This window comes from Zeus faber (genome assembly GCF_960531495.2).
Source record: "Zeus faber genome assembly, chromosome: 3".
NCBI classification, from domain to species: Eukaryota; Metazoa; Chordata; class Actinopteri; order Zeiformes; family Zeidae; genus Zeus; species Zeus faber.
In genome coordinates, this window is record NC_137190.1 from 2,884,680 (window position 1) to 2,904,500 (window position 19,821).

The following is a 19,821-nucleotide window of genomic DNA, read 5'->3' on the forward strand; positions in this document are numbered from 1 at the left end:
TAGCTCAGGAGGTAGAGCTGGTGGTCTAGTGATCTAAAGGTTGCTGGTTGGATCCCAGGCTCCTCCTGCTAGCATGCTGTAGTGTCCTTGAGCAAGACAATTAACCCCTAATTGCTCCTGATGGCTGCTAAATGACTAAATATTATGTATATTATGATGTATATTATGTATATTATGATGTATTTTATGATGTATATTATGTTATGTGTATATATGTATATATATATTTTTGGTAAATTTACACAGCTGCCGTACAATTGTATTTTTTGCACTGCACCCACGTTTGAGAGCGCCGAGCCCGATGGAGAGAAGACATGAGTTTCACACGTGTGACCAGGTGTTAAGGACGTGCTCTGACGTGCGCTGAGGTGCTCTGACGTGCGCTGACGTGCTCTGACGTGCGCTGAGGTTCTCTGACGTGCGCTAAGGTGCTCTGACGTGCGCTGAGGTGCTCTGACGTGCGCTGAGGTGCTCTGACGTGCGCTGACGTGCTCTGAGGTGCTCTGACGTGCTCTGACGTGCTCTGATGTGCTCTGACGTGCTCTGACGTGCGCTTGCAGGTTGATCTTGTGTGAAATCATGTTTTCTTGTAGGTTTCCTCCTGCTGTGAATAAAGGATGGGCTCGCCATTTTTCACCCCAGGCCTCATCAAAATGTTGTTTTCTAACTTTCCAACTGAAGGCTTTAATGTTGGGAAAGGCAGCGCTCCGCTGCAGCACAATGCTGGAGCACAGTCCGATGGGGAAAGCCATAGAGACTCCGATTAAGACCCTTTAAATCCCCTTTTCGAAAAGGAGAAGCTCACATATGTACGGTATATTCACAGAGTCCGTTTCTAAATCTTAAATCAAAATAAAGAACTTACAATATTTTGTAACTTTAAATACTTAACTTTTAGCTGTAAACTATTGTAAAACCAACTTTTGTTTTAATTTTGTTTGAAAATGTTTGATGTGAAGAGAAATAGCCGCGGTTTTCCAACAACTGTAATACTGACCTTCTGAATTAGACATTGTTTCATGTTAAAAAGTAATGATTACTTTGTGATTTTACTCTGAAAACACGGGACACCCAGCTTTAGGACGAACTGGAGCTCAGCACCTCAGTGAGATGAGAGCTGCGATGGTAAAACACACGAACACACGTGATACGTGACGAGCGAACAAGGAGGGTGACGCTGCTCAGCGTCGCTTTCAGGAACATCAAACATCAAATCCAAAACCCGATCTAAAGGTTTAATGTTGGGGACAATGGCTCCCTGCACATCCTTCAACTGCAGCAGTCTCTCAATGTTCAAATCAAATGAACGAACATCCTACGACCACCTCCCACCAATGAACATCGTACTCATATCAGTCATTTAAAAAATCTTTTCCAGAATATACAAATTTTCATGAAAAGCAGATGACACTTCATCTTTACTGACCATGGAATGGGACCTGGGACACCTTGCTGTTTCCATTGAAATCAAAGTGGAGGCTGATCTGCAAAAACCTTTTCTATGATCCGCATTTCCAAAATGCAACTGAGCACAGAGCTCACAGCAACACAAAATGTTCAAAACAGGTTTCCTGGATAAAGACGTTTGTAAAGCCAATTATTATTATCATAACAATTATTAGTAAATGTATTAATGTACAAAAAAGACAATTTACAAGTAATAATTACAATAAATAAGGTATATACACAGTATAGTATATATACCAGGGTTTCCATTTCCATCCTAATTTTCCTGACAAATCGGAGAAATTACGGTCAAATATGAGCTTTGAGTTTATTGAGCTTCAAAACCATTGATAAGCAGGTTATGTAAAGAATAACATGTTCAAGGCATGTCAATTTATAATATTATTTTATTGAAAACTGGGGGGAGTTACATCACAGCACGCCAGTGGAATGCCAGCATGGACGGCGCGGGAATAAATATTTATTCATTTTTATATAATAATAAATTTTCTGTTTAGCATGTTTTAATTATTATTGACGTTAAAATTTAATTTGGATTACAATTTTGAATAATCACCATGAGCGTGGCTCAGCGTCTGACAGAGTTTTAAAATAATCAACACAGTAAAAGTTACATGAATAAACATTTATAAAATAGTGTGAACATTTTATTGAAATAATTATAACGTTAAAAGAATCAACTTGATAACAATGTCTCCTCTATTCAAACAGCATCTCCCGTTTAAATGTCTATGGGCCCAGAAGCATGAATTGTTCATCAGCTGCTTCCCCTCTGCACGTCTCAGCGTCTGCAATAAAGATATCTCACTAATGTCACTAAAATCACTAATGTCACTCAAATCACTAATGTCACTAAAGTCACTAAAGTCACTAATGTAATGTCACTGTCACTAATGTAATGTCACTAATGTCACTAAAGTCACTAATGTAATGTCACTAATGTCACTAATGTAATGTCACTAAAGTCACTAATGTAATGTCACTAATGTAATGTCACTAAAGACACTAATGTCACTAAAGTAATGTCACTAATGTCACTAATGTAATGCCACTAAAGTCACTAATGTCACTAAAGTCACTAATGTAATGTCACTAATGTCACTAATGTAATGTCACTAATGTAATGTCACTAATGTAATGTCACTAAAGTCACTAATGTAATGTCACTAATGTCACTAATGTAATGTCACTAATGTAATGTCACTAATGTAATGTCACTAAAGTCACTAATGCAATGTCACTAATGTCACTAATGCAATGTCACTAATGTAATGTCACTAAAGTCACTAATGTAATATCACTAATGTCACTAATGTAATGTCACTAAAGTCACTAATGTAATGTCATTAAAGTCACTAATGTAATGTCACTAATGCAATGTCATTAAAGTCACTAATGTCACTAAAGTCACTAATGTAATGTCACTAATGTCACTAATGTAATGTCACTAATGTAATGTCACTAATGTCACTAAAGTCACTAATGTAATGTCACTAATGTAATGACACAAATGTCACTAAAGTCACTAATGTAATGTCACTAATGTAATGTCACTAATGTCACTAAAGTCACTAATATAATGTCACTAATGTAATGTCACTAAAGTCACTAATGTAATGTCACTAATGTAATGTCACTAATGTCATGTCACTAATGTCACTAATGTAATGTCACTAAAGTCACTAATGTCACTAATGTAATGTCACTAAAGTCACTAATGTCACTAATGTAATGCCACTAATGTCACTAATGTAATGTCACCAATGTAATGTCACCAATGTAATTTCACTAATGTAATGTCACCAATGTCACTAATGAGATGTCACTAATGCCACTAATGTCACTAATGTAATGTCACTAATGTCACTAATGTAATGTCATTAATGTCACTAATGTAATGTCACTAATGTCACTAATGTAATGTCACTAATGTAATGACACTAATGTCACTAAAGCCACTAATGTAATGTCCCTAATGTAATGTCACTAATGTCACTAATGTCACTCCGCGGCCTGCGGAGCCGTCCATGGTCATGAGGTTCGATGCCATCCTTGGTTCAATGCCAGTTTGTCCAGTTTGAATTGCAATTCCCTATAACTTGTAGTTGTTTTTTCAAAAAGAATTTGAGTTGAATAAAAGTTATGGATACATTTTTGTCAACGTTAGATTATGTTAGACAATGTCAGAATCGATTACATTCCAACAAGTTTCTTTTTGAGTGAGTAGTGATAGTTATACTAATTATAATAATGTAAAAACGTTATTTACAGATGACTGGAAAGTCTGGGCGTGACACTCCTTATAAATGTGCTTTACTTGCAGCAGCTCTCTGAAGACGATTGCACATGGCTGCCTTCTTTTGCCTTTTTTTTATTTGCTCATCTGCATGGAAAGGGGCAAATTTTGCACCAAATGTATGAATAATAGCTCATTTGAAAAAGGTGCAGACAGCACCCGAGCGCCAGTGCAGCTCGGGGAGCATTTCACCGTTCGCGGTGCTCTGCAAATGAAACACTCGCCTTTTCTGTTATTTGAGGCCTCGAAAGCCACGCAATCCCATTGTGAATTGGCCCCTGTGTGTCTGTGCTCGGTGCGCAGGGGCCGACCTAGTGATTTGGAGGCCTCAGGCAATACCGATTTGACACCCCTTCTCCACCCCCGCTCAGTGGCGAAGCTTTACTTTGAACATTGGGAGGACCACATTGAGTGGGGGGGCTGGGGGTATTCCCCAGGACATTTTGAGCGTCAAACACTTCATTTCCTGCATTCTAGTGAATTTTTATGCACCAATTTGTGCCCTTTTGCATCAATTTACGGTGAAAATGTATTTATTTATGTAAAGGAAAACACAAACTGTTTTTATTGAGCGGGACGGGATCACCTGCATCCCCCCCAAATCTACCTCGCTAAACGCAATCTTGGCGAGTAAACAATAACTTTTCAGAGGTATAGATCTCTCCAGCACTGCTGCCTCACAGCAAGAAGGTCCTGGGTTCGATTCCCGCCTGGGGCGCTGTTGGCAGAGTGCTCCGGTGGGTTATCTCCCAAATAGGAGCCTTTCTGTGTGGAGTTTGCATGTTCTCCCCGTGCTCACATGGGGTTTCCTCCACCTCACGTCAGTAAGGACCCCCCTCAAAAACATGCACCCATCATGGTCTGACCAGCGATGGACATTTATCACCTGGTCCCCGGGCGCGTCCACGTACGCTGCCCACTGCTCCTGGCTGTGGCCCCGGAGGAAGGACAAGCCAGGATGGTTCAATGCAGAGGATCCATTTCACCGGCCACCATCAAAGCATGTGCATGTGTGTGTGTGTGCAAGCATGTGTTGTAGTGTGGTGTGTTGCGTGATAAATAAAGACTGTTTCTTCTTCTTTCTTCTTCAGTGAACAAAGATAAATTAGAATTCTCACAACCATACAAATGCTCTTCCCTCCATTAGAAGACAATGGAGCAAGGAAATTGGGAATATAACATTTTATTTAAAACAATAAGATTTAAGTTTTTTTCCTCTTTTTTGTTTTAGAGGATGTTAATTGAGTCCAGTCACAATAAATCATGTATAATATATAAATAATGTATTAAATAAAGAATAAGTAATAAATAATGTATTTTTTTCGGGGTGTCAGTCTGTCGGCGCGAGACCTGGCTCCGGGCCTGAGGTCCGTGCCTGGCATCAGCGTCTGGGTTCTGCGCCTGTGGCTGCGTCTTGTGCCTGCACATTGGGGTGAGTTGTATGTGTCTCTCTCGCTCTCTGGGACTGGGTTATGCTCTTCGGGGATCGGGGATGGGGGTTGCTCCGTGGGCTCCCGGCTTCTCCTGGGGCCGGGGGGTCTTCTGTGGCTGCAGGGCGGGCGGAGTGTTTGGGGATTTCCTGGGGTCGTGGGGTGTCTGTACGGCTGCGGGACTCAAGGGCCGCGGCACCTTTTGTGCTGCTTGGAGATGCTACGATATAATACTGACCTACCAGCCAAAGACACACACACACACTCCCCCAGCACCCTCCTGGTTACATCCCTCCTTTTCTCCCTCATTTACTGCCATAACTATGACAGAAAGGCCACGTGACCATTTGCTGTTCCAGTTTTCTTGGATTTATTTAATCATGTTTTGTCAATACAAGTTTCAATGTTTGTTTTCCATGTCCATGTTGTTGTTTGTTTCTATGTTTGTTTTCCATGTCCATGTTGTTGTTTGTTTCTATGTTTGTTTTCCATGTCCATGTTGTTGTTTGTTTCTATGTTTGTGTTTTTCCATGTATATGTTTTTGTTTGGTTCTATGTTTATTTGTCTCGCTCGTGGAGTAGTAATGATGATTAGTTGTATAAAGACCAAAACATGGTAAGATGGTTCTCCAAAGAGGGGATTGGTGGTGGTTCTGCTCGTCCCACAGCTTGTCCACAGGACAGAGTTATTGCAGCAGTTGTTAATGATTAAAGAATGAATAAAGAGTTTCATTGCAGGTGGAGAAGCACAGCACGGGTTATAGAAAGATAAGGAATCAACATAAAGGACATGTGGACGGAGGCAGAACAGGAGCCTGATCGCTGCTTAAGAAACCATAATCTAGCAGACGAGGGAGAGAGACCACAAGCTGCTCCCTCTGGCTCTCTCTATGATCCACCTCCACTGAAACCCTGCTGTGTCAACACCACCCTGAGGACGCCTCCCACTAGTTAATTCCTGTCCCTTAACTTCGGAAATCGGCGGTGTCCGAGGACAGCGACCTCATGGGTTCCTAAGCTCAGCAAAACGGGTGAGGTTTCCCCCGCCGTCGTATTGCTGACAAAATGAAAGAAATCAGTGGACATAAGAAGCATATTTGGGTCAAAAAGCTTCCTACCTTTTGTTTGTGGGCCGCGAGGTACCCGTGCACTTTCTCCGGCCGCAGGTAGGAGGTGCTGCCGCGCACGGCGAAGCGCACGTCCAGCGTCCGCTCCCTGACGTCCAGCAGGCTGAAGATGTTGACGTCGTCGGGGGAGACAGAGAGCATCTCGGACAGGAAGTCGATCAGCAGCTCGTAGCGGCTGCGCTGTCGCTCCCGGGGCTCGATGAACTCCCTGGACGAGATGTCTGAGGAGGAGCACACGCACACACACACACACACACACACACACACACACACACACGCGGTGAAATAAACACACAGGACATGTGACCTGCACACAGACTAAAAGTGGAAAAAGACTAAATGGAAGTTGAGATAGCGAATGTCAGATTTAAAAATATCCATATATACTGTATATCCACATATTTTTAAAAATCAAATAATACTCTACATCATATACTGTAGTATAGTTTTATTTATTCATTTTTGCTGCATTTTTATAGATGCTGCTTTTTATAAAGTTCTATGTTTATTATGCCCACTTTTCATTTACTATATTTTCCATTGTATTTCACCTGTCTGTTTGTGAAGCATTTGGTAACAGCGTGTTTTAAAAAGTGCTTCATAAATAAAGCTTTATTTATCTCTTTCTTGTGTCGTGTACAGGAGCTTTGTTTTGGCTTCATATATCATTTTATTTATATATCAAAGGGCTGCTGTCTGCCTGGGAAACAGAGGGAGAAATAACAACGAGGTCGGTTCTTATTTCTGCCGCACACTGTCACCACTGAAGAGACAATACACACACACACACACACACACACACACACACACACACACTTTCTGTTTTCAATCAGCATCAGGGAAAAGGACACCAGACAGCACACCGCAAAGCATTATGGGTAGTGGGAGAAAGTTGGTGCCCTCAGGAATGCAGATCAGACCATGGTGCCCCCCCGACTCTCTCTCTGTCACACACACACACACACACACACCAGATCCAGTTGAGGGACACACTTCATGTTGTCGCATTTCTGATCGATTCCCTTCGACAGGGAGGGGGGGAGGAGGAGAGAAGCCTCTCTTGCTTTTTCAATCATGTCTTCCACAGCAGTATGTACGTGCACAGCCCTGGCAGCGTGCACCCACTACAGGTATGTGAATGCTTTACGTGCACACTCCAGAGGCCTGATGGAAGAGCTGTGCAGCGTGCATAGTCAAGTCGTCTCCGTCTGGATATTAAGACACAAACTACTGTAGTAGTTTGAGGAAGTGCTCATGGAGCCAGGAGGCAGAGGAGGGTTATCCCAGAGGTTTGGAAAGTTAGTGTGTGTGTGTGCGTGCGTATGTGTGTGCGTGCGTGTGCATGTGTGCGTGCGCGCGCTTAATCCTTCCAGACTTTCCCTGCTAATCCTTGTGTCAGTAGCAAGCTTAGCTCTTAGCCTCTGACTCGTCAAAGCTGACCTGTCAATCAGGCGTTGTGATTGGCTGTGGGGCTTACATGCACGAACACCCACGCACACACACATGCACGCACACACCCACACGCACGCCCACACGCACGCCCACACGCACACCCACACCCACACACACACACACACACACACCCACACCCACACACACTTAAGGTGTAAGCAGTGAAGAGCATCAAGGCACATAGACACTCAGGGCTCAGAGTGTAAAGGAGGGGGAGGAGGAGAGGAGAGAGGAGGGTGGAGGATAGAGGAGAGCAGGATGGAGGAGAGGGAAGGACAGAGAGCAGGAGAGGAGAAGGAGGTGGATGGAGGATTGTGACTGCTAACTCAAAGTGGCAGCTTTTACACCTGGCTTTGATCCAACTCCATCTCTCTCTCTCTCCACCCCCCCTCCCTCGTCGCTGGGATCAATCGTCAGGATGAGGACGATCGGCCAACGGTGTTTGGACAGAGAGCAAATCAGAGAAAGATCTGTCTGTCTGCCAGGAAGACACACAGACAGAGTGAGCACAGAGACAGACAATTGGTGGAAGTTTTAAGCGCAGCACCACTCATCCCTGTGGTGGAAAAACAAGATATTTTCCCAATTTGGCTTCCTACTGATACGTAGAGAAGACAGATGAAGTCAGACAGACCGATTTAAGATGGACTGCACTTCCATCGGGCTGCTAAAAAGGTAATCTCGGCCTGTTTTTTGCATGAATCCCCACCACACCCATGCACATATGCACGCACATGTCTCTCTGCAAACAACATGAATAACCTGCGTCTGCACCACTGTATGTTTTGGTTTCTCTCAGGGCAGCACGTTGCGTTTCACAGTAAGCTCTTGATCCGACGCTGCAATTTCAAGGACTTTGTGTTTACCACGTATTTCACCTTTCCATCAAAGCGTGCGAGAGAGAGGGAGTAATGAAGGCAGAGGAAAAGAAGAGAGACAGTGAGAGAGACAGAGAGAGAGAGAGAGAGAGACAGAGAGACAGAGCGAGAGAGAGTAATAGAGGCAGAGGAAAAGGAGACAGAGAGAGAGAGACAGAGAGCGAGACAGAGAACGAGAGAGAGAGACGGATAGAGTGTAATGAGGCAGACGAAAAGAAGAGAGACAGAGAGAGAGACAGAGAGAGAGAGAGACAGAGACAGAGAGACAGAGCGAGAGAGGGTAATAGAGGCAGAGGAAAAGGAGACAGAGAGAGAGAGACAGAGAGCAAGACAGAGAACGAGAGAGAGACGGATAGAGTGTAATGAGGCAGAGGAAAAGAAGAGAGACAGAGAGAGAGACAGAGAGAGAGAGACAGAGAGAGAGAGAGAGAGAGAGACACAGAGAGTAATGGAGGCTGAGGAAAAGAAGAGAGACAGAGACAGAGAGGGAGACAGAGAGAGAGAGACGGAGAGACAGAGAGTAAGGGAGGCAGAGGAAAAGAAGAGAGACAGAGAGAGAGAGAGACAGAGAGAGAGAGACAGAGAGAGAGAGCGGAGGGGGTAATCTTGGCAAGGCAGGTTTAACGAGCTTCCTTCTGCCTCCCTCATTGCATTCTGCATTTGTTCTTGGAATGTCAAGGAGGGTGTAAGTGACGCTATAAGTGGAATTTTTTTTCATAATCCCCAAGACCGAGGATCAATGAGTCTGTTTACATCCAAGCCACAGTCCCGGAAACCAATCCTGCCAAAAATGCATCATTCATATATTAAAACTGCTATTTCCAAGGTTCGGAGGTTGAAGTGACATTTTCAGACATAATTGCAATTTATTCTCTTTCTTCCTCTTTGTTGAACTGCGGGTCAAAGAGCTCAGAGCGCTTCACAGTCATATTCACAGCGGCGACTGACGCCGGCTCTCCCTGATTCCCTCGATTATAGTCCCCGAACCTTCGGCCATTAAATCAATAAGCCCTGCGGTGAAGGGCCCCCTGGCGGCCCGGCTGTCAGAAAGAAACACAAACAACATTCTCTGCGAATAAAGCGCCCGCGGGGGGAAGCTGCGGACAGAAATCGAAACTATATTATTTTGTATTAAAAAGGACCACACGAGCGCAGGGTTCCATGGACAAAGAAATAACCCCCTCACCACACACCCAGCTCCATTTAGCGATTCATTCATGTCAAAGTCCATTCCAAGAACAATCGGGAACCTCCAATTTCCTCCTATTTTTCCTCCTGTTCCCACAGACTCATTTCCCTGAAATAAATATTGGAAACGTGAGCGGCAGCTGTTCTATCACCGTCCCCACAGGTTTTGGCGTGAATTCATTTACCTCAGCCTGCTCTCAATGTGAAGCAAATCCTTTTATCTACTTATATGAGACATGACTCCCTCTCCCTCTCCTCCGCCACCCACTCCTCCTCCACCTCTTCCCTCTTCTTTCCTTCCATCCATCCCTCTTCCCCCTCCTCCACCCTGTTCCATTTCAAATCTCTGAAAATCCTAAAAACCCCTCATCCATGTCCCATCTCTCTCTAAAGCGAATTTAATTCTCAGCAGCCCAGGCAGCGTGCTGCACGTCAGGTAATGATGGATGCGGCTTGACGTAGAGAATGTGGGGAAAAATGTGCTGGCGGAGCAAAAAAAAAAAGCACAAGAAAAACAAAGAGAGTCTCCACTAATTATTTCCCCTAAGATAAGTAATGGATTCGGGTTCCTCCGTCAACGCCGCTGACAGCATTTGTGACGCGGCGACTGTGGTGCCCCGAGTTGCCAGTGAGAGATTAATGATGCCTTTATGCCAAAGGAGCATCTGTAACAGGGAGAGCAGCGGCCCGGCGACGCCCACAACAGAGCAACACATCTGCATCACTGCATCACAGCAGTCAGCATCGCTGCGTCATGTCATGTAACCAGAAAGAGAGAGGAGGGAAGGAAGCAGGATGGACACGTGATAACGACACGGAGTGATTTGAAGTCACTTTTATTTTAGCTGACTTTAATCTTTTATCAATTTATAGTTCTATTCATTCTTTTATTTAGTTATATAATTCATTTATTAAATATTCACAGGAGACATTGTTCACCAATCATCGAGATTCATGGTAAAGCTTCATAGTGTGCGTGTGTGAGTGGGAGTGTGTGGGTGTGTGCTCGATGGCGTGTGTGTTTGTGTCTGTGTGCATGTGTCTGTGTGTGCGTGCACGTGTGTGTGTGTGCACGATTGCGTGTGTGTTTGTGTCTGTGTGCGTGATTTCGTGTGTGTGTGCGCGTGTGTGCATTTGTGCATGTGTGCATGTGTGCATGTGTGCATGTGTGCATCTGTTTATGTCAAGTCAAGTCACACTTGTGTGAATGTGTGTGTGTGTGTGTGTGTGTGTTGGTGTGTGTGTTTGCGTGTGCATGTGTGTGTTTGTGTGTGTGTGTGCTGCAGCCCACCTGTGAGGCGCAGCGATGCGGAGCTGTAGATGGCCTCGTCTCGCAGCTCCCTCACATGCACCGTTACTGTAGCAACGGCGTCGGGCCACACGCCGTCAGAGACGAGGACCTGGAAGTCGTAGGCGCCGGGCGGGGCGTTCTCCTTGATGAGCAGGAAGCCCGTGCGTTTGTTCAGGATGAAGAAACTGAGGCCGTGGGTGCGCACACACAGGAAAACAAGCACAAACAACAAATAAGTGTAACGCTGAGAGGTAGCGATGGAGACAGTTGGTTAACTTTTGTTTCGTTAACTCAACGTCTTTTCCCGAGAGGTACTTCCAAAGTTGCTGAAGTCTTTCTTTTCTTTTCAGAGGTTTTTTTTCTGGCCACAATTTACATACTGTAATTCCATCCTTTTAATTCCAGTTAGCGGCAGCGTTTCAGCCGACAGCGATCTTCCAAGTAATTACAGATGTGAGCAGTCTGTAAATACTTGGTGGAAATGTTTTTTCTCCCGGTGTGAAGGGAACAAATGATTTGTTTTAACATTGGTAACACGTCTTGTAAGTTCGTACTTGTGATTCCCTGAGATATATATATATATATATATATATATATATATATATATATATGTAGATATATTAGGTTTTTGTCGGTGGCCGTGCCAGCTCGGATAATTGACATGTCACCTTTTGTGCGGTTTTGAGCTACCAGAGCTTAAAATTTGGAGCCATCGGTGATAAAGTCTATTTGTGACAAACATGTGGCGGTGGCTGTGGAATAAATGTATGTCAGCAGGGGGTGGCGTAGAAAAACATTAAACAGCTCAAAAAAGAAAAGAAAAATGAAAATAGTTGACTTGGCCTTTGATGACACTTTCTAATCCGAGTGAAGCTCATTGATGGCTTTAACCACCGAGAGCTGAGAGCTGTCATGACATATTAACTGCTGGTCTCAAAACCAGCTCTGAGTATAGATTGAACTTTAAACCAAGACTGAGACTGAGAGGGAGCGCGAGAGAGCGAGAGATAGAGAGAGAGAGGGAGAGAGTCGAAGTGACAGCAGAAAAGTTTGTCATTTATTAAGTTCACTTCAGTTCTGAAGACACTGAAAGATTCTCATGTCACAGGGTAAAATGTCACCTAACTTGACGTGAGATTTTTTTTCTGCGACATCTGAGCTTTCTTCTGGAAGTATGGTTTTCGTGTGTGTGTGTGTGTGTGTGTGCAGACGTATTGGCAGCATATCTGTTCGCCGCCTTTACAGTGCGATCTTCAGGAGAAAGCAGTCTGGAAAAAACAGCCTGTCACAAGCTCTGCAGCTCAGCTTAAGACCTGCAGCCTTTAGGTGTGTAACATCAAGAGAGCGACGCCTCACACACACGCTTACAGACACACACACACACACACACACACGCTCACACACACACACGCGCTCACACAAACACGCGCACACACACACACACACACACACACACGCACACACACACACACACACACGTATGTTGGCCTCGAAGGAAGTAAAGAGTTAGAAAAGCAAGAGCAAGGAAGAGCAGGAGAGTGAAATGAAAAGTGAGCCGATACAGTGGCTACTGAGGGAGGAAGGAAGGGAAGTAGTACAGGAAGGGGGGCAGGACAGGGTGGAAAAAAGGATGGCGAGAATGAACAAAGGAAGGAGAGATGTGTAAAAGGTGATGACAGCATAATGAAAAGGGACAAAAAGAAAAGAAAACACTGAACATGCAAAGAAAAAGGATAAGGAAGGAAAGCAGTCGACAGAAGGAAGAAAGGGGTCGAAGAAGGATGGAAGCTGGAGGAGGTGGAGAAGGTGAGGCAGGCCGGTTGGGAGTTTGAAGATGAAGCATCTGAAGCAGAGAGACAGCATACCTGGGCACGTGACCTTCAAAGACGTACGTCTTGTTGTCCCAGTCGTCAGGATCTGGAGAAAACACTTTCCCAAGAACGGTGGTGGGCATGCGACCTAAGGTAAGGTAATGTGAGATAAGGCAACGTAAGGTGAGATAAGGTAAGGTAAGATAGGGTGAGGTAAGGTAAGGTAAGGTAAGATAAGTTAAGGTGAGGTAAGGTAAGATAAGGTAAGGTAAGGTGAGGTAAAGTAGGTAAGGTGAGGTAAAGTAGGTAAGGTGAGGTAAGGTAAGGTAAGGTAAGGTGATGTAAGGTAAGGTAAGGTGAGGTAAAGTAGGTGAGGTAAAGTAGTTAAGGTGAGGTAAGGTAAGGTAAGGTAAGGTAAGGTAAGGTAAGGTAAGGTGAGGCAAGGTAAGGTAAGGTGATGTAAGGTAAGGTAAGGTAAGGTAAGGTAAGGTGAGGCAAGGTAAGGTAAGGTCAGGCAAGGTAAGGTAAGGTGAGGTGAGGTAAGGTAAGGTAAGTTAAGTTGAGGTAAGGTAAGGTAGGGTAAGGTGAGATAAGGTAAGGTAAGGAGGTATGGTATGGTGAGGTAAGGTAAGGTGAGGTGAGGTAAGGTGAGGTAGGTAAGGGGAGGTAAGGTACGTTAAGTTAGGTTAGGCAAGGTAAGACAAGGTGAGGTGAGGTAGGTAAGGTAAGACATAGTCAATCCCAAGTACGGTGGTTGGACCTGAAGGAGCAGCATCACTTCAGCACTGTGTGTGTGTGTGTGAGTGTGTGTGTGTGTGTCTGTGTGCGTGTCTGTGTGTGTGAGTGTGTGTGTGTGTGTCTGTGTGCGTGTCTGTGTGTGTGAGTGTGTGTGTGTGTGTGTGTGAGTGTGTGTGTGTGTGTCTGTGTGCGTGTCTGTGTGTGTGAGTGTGCGTGTGTGTGTGTGTGAGTGTGTGTGTGTGTGTCTGTGTGCGTGTCTGTGTGTGTGAGTGTGCGTGTGTGTGTGTGTGTGTGTGTGTGTGTGTGTGTGTGCTTCAGTGCGGTGTAATTCGGTGTAAAGCGAGTGAGCAGACACAACAAACGTTTGAGCTGAGAAGGACTGAGACGTGACGCGCTGCAGGCTCACATGGGGGCCTGTCCCCCTCATCACCTCAGCACTGTGTGTGTGTGTGTCAATTTAAAGTAACTTATTTTTGGCGTAACCCTGGACTGGAAAAAAAACAAAAACTGACTTTAATTTGCCGGCTGCTTATTGAATTTGTCAGGCCCCTAATCGGGTCCCAGGTTGGAAATGTGGCCCCCAACAGAGTGCAGTTGACTCACCCTGCCATCAGCCAATGAAAACTGAAACTCAACTGAATAACATACAAAGGACGAAGGGCAATGTAAGTTGAAGACGACAGACAGACAGACAGACAGACAGACAGACAGATAGACAGACAGACCGACAGACTCTATCCAGTCCTGGAGGGAACTTGCAGTGTTGGAAACCCGATGATTGGAAAATTCTGTTTAAATCTGATCCCTACCGATGACATAACCTCAGCCATCTTGCAAGAAAGCTGCGTTGGGGCAGCGGGGCGTGGCAACGCAGCAGACGGAGCCCGGGAGACAGAGGCGGCGAGTATCCCAATTTGGCTAAAGCTCGGAAAACGCGTCTCGCGAAGGAAACCAGGTGACCAGATGTGATCAAGATCTGGCTTCAAATGCAAAGGAAAAAAAACAAACAATAGAACTTTAAAGGGAATTTCTTCCCCCGGCATCAAAGTGAAGCTTGTTGGGGGAGAGCGCAACAGGCTCCTCTCCTCTGAGACGGAGTTCTGTTTAAAGTTGGATTTAGCGTGGACCGTGTTTCTGGATCACGTTGGTAATGTCTCTTTAGATCTCACATTACAAAGGGTTTGAAAGCATGACTAAATAAACCGATATATTAATAAATATTTTCGAATATATCCAAATAAATAAACTGTTGTATTAAAATATTCATGATATAGTTGCCTCGTGTTTCATACAACTTAAAAGTGCTTTTTGGCTTTAAGAGGTCAGTCTGGTCTTCACAATACATCTCAAAATATTTGAGTAGAAACACCAAAAGGAATATGAGAAATACACAGACAACCAGAGACCAAACCAGGACTCAAACTCTCTTATTTAGGGTCCACGTAAAATGTGGACGTCAGAGATCCACAACAATTCCAACTCAATGCAGCGGCATCAAAGTCCCAAACTTTTCTCAATCACACACATCTGGTTCGAGGTGTCCAGTCCAGAAGTCCTGGTTCGAGGTGTCCAGTCTAGATGTCCTGGTTCGAGGTGTCCAGTCTAGAAGTCCTGGTTCGAGGTGTCCAGTCTAGATGTCCTGGTCGGTGTCCAGTTGGAAAATAACAACCTGGCTCCGTCCCTTTCAATTACGGACTATTTTGACACCCTTTCTCTCCTTCCACTCCCACCCAGCTCTAGGTCCCTGGTCCAATGTAGGCTCATATAGAAACACATTAAAATTGATTGCACTCTTTACTGAAACATTTTATGGAGTAGAAATGTAGAAATGCAGCGCGGCTGAAGCGTGCACTTACGGCCCGCCAGGCCCATATGCCGGCCAATGCGTCCGGGGGACTCCTGCCGTAAAAGATATAGGGAGCCGGGGCAGTGCAGCGAAAACAGGAGTTGTGTGCTCAGTTCCGACTTAGCTGTAGTTTTTAGAAGACCAGTAAAAAGAGCATTACAGTAGTCCAGTCTACTTGAAATAAATGCATGAATGATTGGGGTAAAAACGGGCGTACTTCAGCAATATTTCTTAGGTGGAAGGATGCTGTTTTGGTCCCCTTGCTAAGGTGGGATATAAAACTTAAATCCGCCTAAAATTACACCAAGACTTGTTACTTCCATTTTATTCTGAGTGAAATTCCCTAACCTATTAGAAAGTGCATATATTTTGGCTTTGGGGCCAACAAGAGTATTTCTGTCTTATCTTCATTTAATTAAAAAAAAAATATTGCTCATCCATTGATTAATTGCGGACAGACAGTAACCAGGAAGCGTAAGGCATTTACATAATTCGGCTCGACAGAAATGCATAGTTGTGTTTCATCAGCACAGCTATGAAAATTAACACTGTGTTCACTGATGATATTACCTAGCGCTCGCATACATTATGAAGAAGAAGGGGACCAAGACAGCTTCCTTGTGCAACACCAAAATACACGTCATATTTCTTTGATCCAATACTAATATGAAATTATCTCTCTGTAATGTATGTTTGGAACCAGTTAAGAGCACATTCAGAGAGACCCACCCAGTTTTCTAGGCAGCGGATTAGAATCCTGTGGACAATTATGTCTCAAGTCGAAAAGAATAAGAACTGAGACCTTGTTTGCAGATACAGTATAAAGAGCTGAAGAGCCCCATGTGACCTGAACTCTCCACATCGTAGCACCAATGGGGTTCCCACACTGTGGGACCTGCAGAGGGCAGGGTCCAGGAGGGATTTTGGACCAGGTTTTGCTCAGGTGTTACTTCAGTAAATACAACAATAGGAGTTCTCATGCAAAAGTCTTGGCAGGCCTGGTCGCCAAAGGGCATTGAGGGTTTTCCATGTCAATGGCAAGATTGTGTTGATGCCGGCAACACAGAAAACAAGAGTAGAGAAAAAATCATTCCACAAGGGACTGTGAAAGCAATATTTTTTTCAATAAAGTGATGTTTGCCTATACACACACACACACATACATACACACACACACACGCCCACACACACGCCCACACACACGCCCACACACACGCCCACACACACGCCCACACACACGCCCACACACACACACACACACACCCACCCACCCACCCACCCTCTTCCGGCCTGGAAAAGACAAGGCCACTAGATACAGTAAATCCTGTCTTGCATTTGCCATTTTCTGCAGTGCAGGTGGGGAGTGATACCGCTCTGAGGGGGAAATGTGTAATGGGAAATGCTGTTTGAATGCACAATGATGATGGTTGATACACAGAACTCGTGCCTTCTCGATCTTCCACGCACGTCTCTCCCAAAATTTGCTGTTTTCTGTAGCGCCAGAAACACTTAACTCCGGTGAGAGTAACCTTGAAAACCTAAAGGGAAGCCGTCACATTTTCACATATATTACATATTTTGTTCCGGCCTTGCTCAATGTCTGAGTGTTGTTTTTTTCATGTCTCTGCAACTCATAAAAGAAAGAAAGGGAATGTCTGCTCCCTTCCTGCCAAACGATATGGAACTGTAGCGTCTATTTCTGGCTCACAGCTGTTGGTTACCATGAACAACTATAAATGGTTGGTATTTCATTAATATTGTTTTTTTTTTTACTGTTAATAACGTTTCCTTTCAGTTGTTCCTCTCGGTCCCATGAGGTCATCGTCTAAAAGCGACTCTTACATAAGAAAATCTTGTTTGTCCACATTGAGAAATCTCTCAATACATTGGTATGATGACGGTTACTGAGGGCACAGATAAAGGAATCCTCCAACATCTTGACAACGATGTAAGATGATTTGATTGTTAAATTTGTCGATGTAAAGGCCAAATATCAGTGGCCTTTCTTTTTGTTGCCTACAGTTCTATTCAATGTTTATGTGTTTTTAACGTCGCTGGCAACATGTGACATTGATCAATGTCTATGTCCCAGAGCTTCTGCTCTTCAAACTGAAGGTCCTGGTACTTCGGTCGAGATGCTTTTACCACCTAGTACCACATCATCGATGGCCATTACACTTCTACTTTGAATGTCAGGCCGATGGAAACCTTCCGACTCTCTAACTCTCAGTTTCAGGGTCACACATTCAGTCTTCAATGTACAGTGAACTGGGCACGCTAACCAGTGTGAGTCGGCACAGCGGTGTTTCTCTTTAAGAACTCTGTTGTATTGGTCAATCGGGAGGCAGGACAGTTGAAGTCTAGACTCCTCGTTTACCCTGAGGAGCTTGGGTTTGCATGTGTTCTGTGTGTGTTGTCTGGATGAGGGTGAAAGACTGTCCTCATCCTTCTCAAAGGACCAGTATACTCCCAAAGTATATATACTGTACACAACTTTAAACAAAATTATTATTGTCATTTCATATAATTCAGATTATGGTTGGTGGTGGGTGCAGGGCGAGCGCTGCCTTCAAGCTGTGCTTCAGCTCAGGTCCCCACAGATCCATCCCCCGCTGATGCAAGAATTACATTTTGACGTTTGGTGATTCATGACAGTCCTTAACAGGCTAAATTAAATTTCACCTTTTGGCCCCGTGGTGTTGCCCTGCCAAGCTTAATGTGAGAATCTAAATTTAATTCAGTTCCATATCTGGTTTATTTGAGGTTTCTCACAGTGACGTCAGACTAAAAATAGACACTTGAACGGTTCAAAACAGATAAAACGCTTTTGAACCGATCGATTTGAATATTCAACTTCAATGGATCTTGTTTCAGGAAGTGACTTCTCTCTGTGAACCCAGAGTTTACAGCCAGTGGAAAATGTTAAAGAAGAAAAGTACGGCGGCGATTGGGACGTGTTCCTACGTGCATGCGACGTGATCTCACCTCGGTGACTGTTGAAGAAAATTTTCTTCTCCCCCGCCAGGTGGGCGTGGTCGTTCTTGTCGCCGATGGTTACGGTCAGGGTGCTGGTCACCGTCTTGGCGGGGCGGCCGCTGTCGCTCATGACAACGGGGATGAGGAACTCCTTCTGGCGCTCGCGGTCGAAGTTCCTCAAGGCGGTGAGCGTGGCCGTGCCGTTCAGGTTGTCCTGGAGGTAGAAGTCATTGCCGTGGCGATACTCAGCGGAGACGGAGAAGTGGAATGGCGGCCCGTTGTCGGGGGAGTCCCGGTCCACGGCCCGGATGAGCATGGACGTTTGGTTCATCCGCACCAGCTGAAGGCGGAGGCTTCCGGTTAATCAGGTCTTCACAAGATACTAAGAAAGAAGTAAAATATCTTGTGTCTCTCCCTTCATCCCTCCCTTCCTCTCTTCTTCCTTTCTTCCTCCCACTTTACTGCATTCTGTCCTCTCTCCCTCCTTTCATTGATTAATTACTTCCTTCGCTCCTGACATCCGCCCAATTCTGCATTGCTTACCCATCTATCCATCCATCTATCCAGCCATCCAGCCATCCACCCACCCATTCATCCATCCACCCATTCATCCAGCCATCTATCCGTTCATTCAGCCATCTATCCATCTGTCTGTCTATCCATCCATCTGTCCATCCATCCAACCGTCCATCCATCCACCCATCCATCCAGTCATCCATCCATCCACCCACCCATCGATCCATCCATCCATCCATCCATCCATCCACCCACCCTACCTGAGGTCCCGCCACATTCTCGAAGACGATCGGTGTGTAGGACGCTTCAAACTCGGGCCCATTATCGTTTACATCCAACAGCGCCAACTGGACCGTTGCACTACCTGTCAGAGCGGGAACGCCGTGGTCCGTCGCCATGACAACCAAGTGATACTGGGCGACAGTTTCCCGATCCAGCGGTCGGGCCACGGTGAGCACGCCCTCCTGGTCGATGGCGAACAGCGCCTCGGGGTCGGACTCCGCCGACAGGCTGTAGGTGACCTCTCGGTTGTGGCCCGAGTCCGAGTCGCTGGCCACCAGTCGCGCAATACTGGTTCCCACGGCGACGTCCTCTGGGAGCGGTGCCAGGGACAGGAAATGGGGGATGAAGACGGGGGTGTGGTCGTTGTAGTCCTCCACCTCGATCACACAGTGCAGGAGGCTGGAGAAGTCCAGATCCTCCACCTGAAACATAAACCGATTTAGCGGCAGCTGGTTCCTGCGAACGTTCGCTGGAGGTGTCTGACGCGTTCAGAGATTTAAAACTGTGCGTTGTTTACATGTTT

General features: G+C 45.2%; 1 protein-coding gene across 1 annotated transcript in view; it reads right to left on the reverse strand.

Moving 5' to 3' along the window:
• Nucleotides 1–19,821, reverse strand: part of LOC307228310 (neural-cadherin) — a gene marked incomplete at both ends in the record, with an annotated part of 316,610 nt that overhangs the window by 101,042 nt on the left and 195,747 nt on the right. The window contains 5 exons of the mRNA XM_079997948.1: nucleotides 6,312–6,541; nucleotides 11,130–11,314; nucleotides 12,995–13,088; nucleotides 18,510–18,840; nucleotides 19,277–19,720. Of these exons, the coding sequence (XP_079854074.1) occupies nucleotides 6,312–6,541; nucleotides 11,130–11,314; nucleotides 12,995–13,088; nucleotides 18,510–18,840; nucleotides 19,277–19,720 (1,284 nt within the window). The remainder of the gene's footprint in view (nucleotides 1–6,311; nucleotides 6,542–11,129; nucleotides 11,315–12,994; nucleotides 13,089–18,509; nucleotides 18,841–19,276; nucleotides 19,721–19,821) is intronic.